At 52.7% G+C, this 7,500-nt stretch overlaps 1 protein-coding gene across 2 annotated transcripts in view; it reads left to right on the top strand.

Annotated features, from left to right (window-relative positions):
- The window catches only part of rrp1 (ribosomal RNA processing 1), a 20,550-nt gene that overhangs the window by 4,963 nt on the left and 8,087 nt on the right, over nt 1-7,500 (top strand). For both annotated transcript variants that reach the window (XM_085249574.1, XM_085249573.1), the window contains exons 5-16: nt 1-14; nt 1,530-1,591; nt 1,669-1,798; nt 1,960-2,024; nt 2,142-2,314; nt 2,722-2,828; nt 2,967-3,064; nt 3,228-3,247; nt 3,343-3,471; nt 5,368-6,341; nt 6,414-6,581; nt 6,766-6,832. The exon at nt 1-14 is cut by the window's left edge and continues 72 nt beyond it. In XM_085249574.1, coding sequence (XP_085105700.1) covers nt 1-14; nt 1,530-1,591; nt 1,669-1,798; nt 1,960-2,024; nt 2,142-2,314; nt 2,722-2,828; nt 2,967-3,064; nt 3,228-3,247; nt 3,343-3,471; nt 5,368-6,341; nt 6,414-6,581; nt 6,766-6,832 — 2,007 coding nt within the window. The remainder of the gene's footprint in view (nt 15-1,529; nt 1,592-1,668; nt 1,799-1,959; nt 2,025-2,141; nt 2,315-2,721; nt 2,829-2,966; nt 3,065-3,227; nt 3,248-3,342; nt 3,472-5,367; nt 6,342-6,413; nt 6,582-6,765; nt 6,833-7,500) is intronic.

Below are 7,500 nucleotides of genomic sequence, written 5' to 3'. Positions count from 1 at the left end.
ACAAGTTTTTCCAGGTGAGTCTCACCTGCTCACTCATCAGGAGGCGGCGGCCGGTGAGACGTCGCTGTCAGCCGCCGTTCTCCGTGACGACAAGCATAACCAAAGGTGGCGCTGAGAGCCAACCTTCTGATGACGATGCAGTGGGTGTCAGACGCCACCTCTCTGGGGACATCTCAGGCCCTCCAAGGTTTGGAGGCCTATCTCCCCCCACCACCACTCCCCCTGCCAGTGGCGGACCCCCTCAGGTGTTGGTGCGTTGGTGGTTCTTTGTGTCTGGGGATGGGCGTCCAGGTACACACCGGCTCACTCCTTGGCGGCCGCTTATCGGGGCCTGGAGCCTGGGGCTCGCTCAGGCCACTTCGGAGGTGGGGTGCCCCCGGCCTCTCGGCCTGGGGCTCGGTCACTCGGGCACGGCTGGCTGCCGGCGGAGCTCACGGGCGCGTCACTGCAACTCCCCCTGGCTTCTGCTCCGCGGCTGCTGAGTGAGCCCTCATCTGGGACTCTCCTCAGCTCTTTCTGGGACAGTGGCGCGGCTGCCCCTCTGTTGGTCTTCCTTGGTCTCTTGTGTTCTGGGGGCCTCTGGATGTCTGGAGTTTTGATCTCCTCCATACCTGCTTCATGCCCTGGAGGACGGGGCTGTGGCCCCCCCACACCCTCTAGCAGATTATTACATGAAGGAACCTTTTAAAAAAACAAGCGCGTCCATGCTCACAGGTGTACACACGGGTGATCACACCCACAAACTACACCCTTTTTGGCTCCTACCTCAAAGCACACTGTGTTCTGTTGATCTTATGTGCTGCACAATAATGTTTAATATTTAGTATTTACTGTCATATTCCCATATATCATTGTGATGTTGTTTATTCTATTACTCTTGTTCTCTTCTGCTTGCTTTCTTTTTTCTTTCTCAGCAGGTGATCCAGGTGATCGATAGATGGATTTTTTTTGTCTGCTTATTTAGTTGGTTTTTGTTTTTTGCCCTTTATCCCCGCCCCTCTGCCCCGCTGTTTTTCTTTCCCCAGTCAAGTCTGTCCCGTATTTAGCAAGTGAAAATAAAATAAACAAAAGGTGAATCAAATAGATTACGGCGAGGCTGGGATGGTCCATCTGCTAACGTAGATCCGTTGGGCAACTTTCCTCGTCTTTAGACAATAATTCTGATGGAAAAAGAACCAAACGGGACAGGCGGGAAAGAAACAAACAAACAAAAGATGACGATGCAGTGCTCTGATTGGTCAGGTGTTTACTTGTGTAAAACGCTGAAACAACCACGTGTGACCAACCAAAGTAACGTGAACACGTTAAAGCTTCGTGCTGATCCTCAGGTACGACACCTGGACTCACCTGAGTGTTGGGAACATGGTTAGTGACGGCAGTCTCGCACGTTCCCGATATTCCCACGCTCCGTGCCGTGTTAGCTCCTGATTGGATGAATCAGTGACTCCTACTGGCGACTGATTTACAGGTGTTCAGTCAGCTGATGCCTCCCTGCAGTCTAACCTGACCTTTCTCGCTCTCTCTGTCAGCTGGTGCGCTTCGTGTTCAGGCAGACCTTCGAGGTGCTGAGGAGGCGGAGCTGGGACAGCAGGTAAGGAGTGGACACAGGTTTGTTCCCTGGTCATTTGCTGTGGCTCTGCGGGCTGTGACTGTTTCCTGTCTCCTCAGCGCCGTGTCTCAGTTCCTGGAGCTGCTGACGGCTCAGCTGCTGCAGAGCGACGCCGCGGCGCCGAGCGGCCTGCAGCTCCACGTCCTCGACCTTTACCTGACTGAGCTGGCGGTCATGGGAGCGGCAGAGGTAACACTCAGGTCACAACGTGACATCACTCACTGTACTGTTAAAACAAAGAAACGACCTCTGACCTCGCCTGTGAGCTGCTGGTTGTAATAGCACCGTGGACCACAGAGGGGTGCAGTGAATCAGCAACAGCGGGAATAACCTCTGCTTCCTGTCCGCAGCTCACCGCCGATCAGAACCTGACCCTCATCGAGCCGTTCTGCAGAACCGCGGCGAGAACCAAAGAGTGAGTCTGTGAGCCAATCAGCTCGCTTCTGTGAACAGCTCCCTTTAAAGCAGGAAGCTGATGGATCTGCTGTCTGTAACTCTGCTGGTGCCCCTCCCCCCTCTGTGCCCCCCGCAGTCGGACTCTGCTCAGCGGGATCTGCAGCAGCGTCTTCAGCACCATCATCAATCAGGCTCCCTTCGCCATCGATGACCTGATGAAGGAGGTGAGGGCGTCTGATGAAGGGGACGAGGAGGAGGAAGGAGATGAAAAGACGATGAAGATGGAAGCAGGGAGGAAGCAGCTTAATGGTAAGTGAGCGGAGGAGAAACAGGAAGTGCAGACGTGCGTTTGGTGCTGGTCTTTGTTAAGCAGGTGATGGGTGTGCTTACCTGTGTCCGTGACTCCACCCTCGCTGCTCTCAGGTGCTGATCCCTGGTAACTCTGCTCCGCGGTACCTTCATGATTTCTAACGTGCCGCTCTTCGGCGTCAGCTGATTGAAGGCAGCGCGAGACTTTCTTCCGATTTTATAGAAACGTGTTAAAATAACATAAACGAAGCCCGAGGCAGTGACGCCGTCTCCACACGAGGAGGCGGTCGAACGAGGGCGCCGCTGCACGAGAACACGTTAGCTGTGATAAGGAACGTGGCGAGGAGGAGGCTGCGGTCTCTGTCTGAGCTCAACTCTTCTAAAGATGGTCCTTTTTATTCTTCCAGGAAACAAAACCAACGAGGAAGCTGATGATGACGATGATGAGTTTGTTCACTTGGAGAACCTGGACTCGGACTCACTGCGTGATGAAGACGTTGGGCCGGTGCTGCAGGTGAAGGCCGGCGCTGGTTTTGCAGGAACTTTAAAACCTGAAAGTATTGACATGTGATGTTAGCGACACATGAGTCTGATTAGCTGAGATTTTACTTCCTGTCTGACCCCCCCCCCCCCCCCCCCCTCCCCGGAGTAGTTCGATTACTCTGCACTGGCGGACAAACTGTTGGAGGCTTCTGGTCGGAGCGGCGTGCCAGCAGCCAACAGGGAGCGACTCTACAAGATCATAAAGACGTGAGTAGCGCCTCTGCCGGCTCCGTCGGTTGTTCTGGGCGGAGCCTGCAGGGTTGAATGTTTGTAGAAAGCTGCAGGCTTTCTTCTTCGTTGGTGTCCTCTGGTCAGTCTCACAGTAACTGTGTTCTTCTTCTCTGCCTGCTTTGGTGGTGCTGACCCTCAGACTGCGGGACCTGAGTGAAGGTACGAACCTCCATCACTGCTCCTCCACCTTTCTTCACACGTCCAAACACACAGTTAGATTCTGACCTTTGACCCCAATCTGCTCCTCCTGTCAGGCGTCTTTCCTCAGGACGAGTACCCGGAGGAGGTCTCCACGGACGAGGACGACGACATGTTCGGCAGCAGGAAGAGGATGAAAAAGAGAAGACGTCACCTGGAGGAGGAGGAGCCGGCAGCAAAGAAAGGTGAGAGCAGGAAGTGTGGCTTCCAGCAGGGGGCGCCGGTGCTGGTGAAGGAAGCATTGATGACCCGGCTTTTCACTCGTTATCATCACGGTGCTGACGATTTACAAGGAAGTGATGCAATGTTTTGTTTATGTACATCCTGCAAGTACTGTGTTGCAGTATTACCTGCTCACCTGTCCTCAGGTGAGCAGCCGCAGAGTCAGAGCTCGTTTAGACTGCACCAGTAAAACCAGCTGAGATTTAAAAACACGTGAAAACTGTTTGATTTTTGCTTCGGTTTGATGAAGGATTTCTTTGCTGCAGGTGGTCAGCTGACCTCGGCCTCACAGGTGCACATGTTTCCTGCCGCTGCTTCAGCTGAGCAGGCAGGTTTCAGTCGCTTCACTTCAGGTTTCACACAAACGTCCACCGGGCTGGCTCTGGTCCCCGGACCACATGTTGGACACCTGTGTATGACGGTCCCTCAGAGGCGGAGTTTGATCTAAGAGCAGAGATGATTTCAGTGCTGAACCTGAGCCAACAAGCCAATCAGGGGACAGTAAAATAAATGTTCCTGTCTAGGGATGGGTATCGTTTAGGTTTTATCCAATACCGGTGCCAAACCGGTACTTTTGAAACGATGCCGGTGCTTAGACGGTGCTCAAAGAATGGAGAACACAAACTTTGTCCAAAAACCTCTCATGTTTAACTGTTTTCCACTTTTTCTTTGGTCATTTTAGCCTTTTTGTCCAGGGTGAAGGGAGTATCTGCCATCAAACAAGAAGACAGCCGCATGTAGCTATGATGATGTTTGCTAGTTCACCTTACATGCATTAATGTAATAACGTGGTTAGCCTACTCAACGTAAATTACACACGAACAACATTAAACTACTCACGCAGAGAAGAACGGCTGCTGCTGCATCATCATCCTCATCATTTCTGCTACACTGGCAGGGCTAGGGGCCAGGACTCTCCTCTTCGGGTTTTTGGGGGATGTTGCTAACTCCGGGTCCGATAACAGGCAACCCACCCGCAGTAGATGTGCTCGGTGTGAGGTCTCGCAGCAAGCTATCAAATACGCCGCATTTCTCGGCTTTTAAAAAAACGCTATGCGTCGCCAGGTGTTTCATCAGATTTGAGGTGTTACCTCCTTTGACAGCATCACAGTATCAGCTTAAAGCACTTGTTGCTGCTGAGTTTGCATCTTTTGCTGTGAAGTACAGCCAGACTTTGACCGCTTCACCTTGGGCGTTTTTAATCTGTAGCTCTGCTCTAAAAGAACGTACGTACCTGGCCCCGCCTACTATCCTCGGAAACGTAAAATGATTGGCTAGAATCTAAAGTGTATCACAGCTCAGGAAAATAAAGCACCGAAATGTGCGCTGCTTTTCGGTCTGGTTACTACCGTTTATGTCAGAACCGGTGGACACCAGTACCCATCCCTATTCCCGTTTTTAAGCTTTAAATCCAGTTTAGGTTCAGCTGGTTTCCATGGTGACAGTGGTCCAGTTGTTTTGGCTGATGTCAAGTTGGATAAAAAAGCGTCTCAGCAAGGCTCAGCTGCAGGTTTCCGTCTCTGCTCACCTGTACCTGCAGCCGATGCAGGTACAGGTGAGCATCATGTCTGCGATGAGCAGATACGTGAACAGAAACCTGCTGATTGGTCGTAGCCGGGGAGCCCCGCCCTGAGCGTGGAGGAGAAAGACTGAGCTGGTCTGTCAGTTACAGAGCCTCAGCTTCTCAAACCCTCCAACGTGCGGCGCTCAGACACAGCGTGATGTCATCTGATAACCTGTTTGGTTCGAGGCCCCTGCCAAAGCGCCGCTCGCGCTCTGAGTTTAGATCATAAATGAAAGTCGGCGTGAAACATAACGGATGATTTTCAGCGAGCGATGATCTGTTTGTGCTTCCTCAGGGGAGGAAGAGGAGGACGCTGACGCCGCAGACAAAAAGAAGAAGAAGGGCGTGAAGGCCGGCACAGGAAGCTGTGAAGCATCCAGGGAAGGACTGGCAGCGCCTCAGAGCGACACGGCAACACCTGCCAAGAAAAAGAAGAAGAAGAAGAAGAAGAGGAAAGCTGAGGGAACCACAGAACAGCCAGAACAGAAGCAAACGGCTCAAGAAGAAGAAGCATGGACGCCGTCAGGAACCCTCCACTCTGAGGCAGCGCCGCCACCTGACCACCAGGACCAACCACAGAAGAAGAAACAGAAAAGCACAGAGACTCCTCCCACAACAGAGCCGCAGGTTTCGTCTGCACGCGCTCCCATATCAGAGAAGAAGGAGGGCGTAACGGCAGATACAGGAAGCTGTGAGGCATCAAGAGAAAACGTGAGCGCGCCGCCGCCTCAGAGCGACTTTACGACTCCTACTAAGAAGAAGAAGAAGAAGATGGCTGCTGAAGCAGCGCTGCCTGTTGGCGTGAGGAACTCCGAGTCGGATGAGACACCTGCAGCAGGAAGTGACGCTGTAACACCAGCGAAGAAGAAGAGCGTCCCAGCTGATGAAGAGCAGGCACCTGAGGCGCCACAGCTCCCCAAGAAGAAGACGAAGAAAAAAGGAAAAGAGGAAATGACCACAGGCGTGACCGCTGCTGAGACACCACAGAAGAAGGATCAGCAAGAAGCTCCAGAAGAGGAAGAGGTCCAAAAGGAGGCTAGGAAGACACCAGGGAAGAAGAAGAAGAGCGTGACACAGGAGGCCGCTGAGGCGCAGGTTGGGGGTAAGGCAGGTGACACGGTGGCGTCCTCGGACAGAGAAACTCCCGCAAGGAAGAAGAAGAGGAAGATCCCCGTGGTGTTCGAGTTCGAGGCCGACGAGCTGCAGACCCTGAACGGCATCGCAGCAGAAGAAGAAGAGACCGCCACCAAGAAACCCCGACGCACCAGCGTGAGTGTCTGATGAGAGACATGGTCGAGAAGCCGCGAGGTGATCGCTCTCTAACCTTATGTTCTGTTTCAGGATGACGTGGCCACGCCCCCGAGCAACAAAACACCACAGAAGAAGAAGAGGAAGAGCGCCGGAGGGTCACAGTCGGACTTCATCACGTTTCAGAGCAACGCCAAAGCACCAACGCCGCTCTTCTGTAAGACTAAGGCAAGCCCGGGCACGCCGGCGTCCAGCAGGAAGGTGAGCAGAGAGAACCTCAGACAGGAAACAGTTCGGTGATGTCACAGCTGCTTCCTCTCTGAGCCACTCCCAGACCTCCAACCGCTCAGACAGGAAGTGACATCACACTGAATAATGAAAGAATTAACAGACATGTTGATCTCACTGCTGAGGTTTCACCTGCTGCCTGATTCGTTTTCCACAGAAGCTTCAGACGCCAAAGTCGGACTCCAAGAAGGTGACCTTTGGCCTCAAGAACAACAAGACAGCCGGTAAGAAACTCAGCGTAGGTCATGGTTCTAAGATTTCAGGTGTTTTCAGCTTCATGTCAGAGTGCAGGGCTCTACAGCGCCACCCAATCTTTCAATGGTGTAACTAAAATCTTAGGTGTGACCAACTGTTCGAGTAACAAACAAAGTCTCTGCAACTCTGAAAGTCTCCGTGTGGTCAGCAGCAGACGCATCATGCCTGAAGTGCACGTGTAAAACTGTTCAGCGATGTGGTTAAAAATCTGGGCGCACCAGTGCAGGCAACAAGTTCGTCTAGAGCCCTGCAGCACCTCTTTCTGTCATCGTCACCATATCTGTTTTTAACCATGAGGCCCAAACACAACAGCTGCCAACATCTGTAACATTTACACTCTCACACACACACACACACTCTCACACTCACTCTCACACTCACGCACACGCACACACACACACACACACACACACACACACTCACACACACTCTCACACACACTCACGCACACGCACACACACACTCTCACACACACACACACACTCACACACACTCTCACACTCACTCACACACACACACACACACACACTCTCACACTCACTCACACACTCACTCACACACTCTCACACACACTCTCACACACACACACACACACTCACACACACTCTCACACTCACGCACACACACACACACACAC

The sequence above is a fragment of the Mchenga conophoros genome, linkage group LG16 (genome assembly GCF_057382185.1).
Source record: "Mchenga conophoros isolate Kocher_MC1m ecotype Shallow Benthic linkage group LG16, M_conophoros_male_GT1.1, whole genome shotgun sequence".
NCBI lineage: Eukaryota > Metazoa > Chordata > Actinopteri > Cichliformes > Cichlidae > Mchenga > Mchenga conophoros.
Note: the sequence above shows the minus strand (reverse complement) of the source record. Positions and strands in the feature narration are given on the sequence as shown.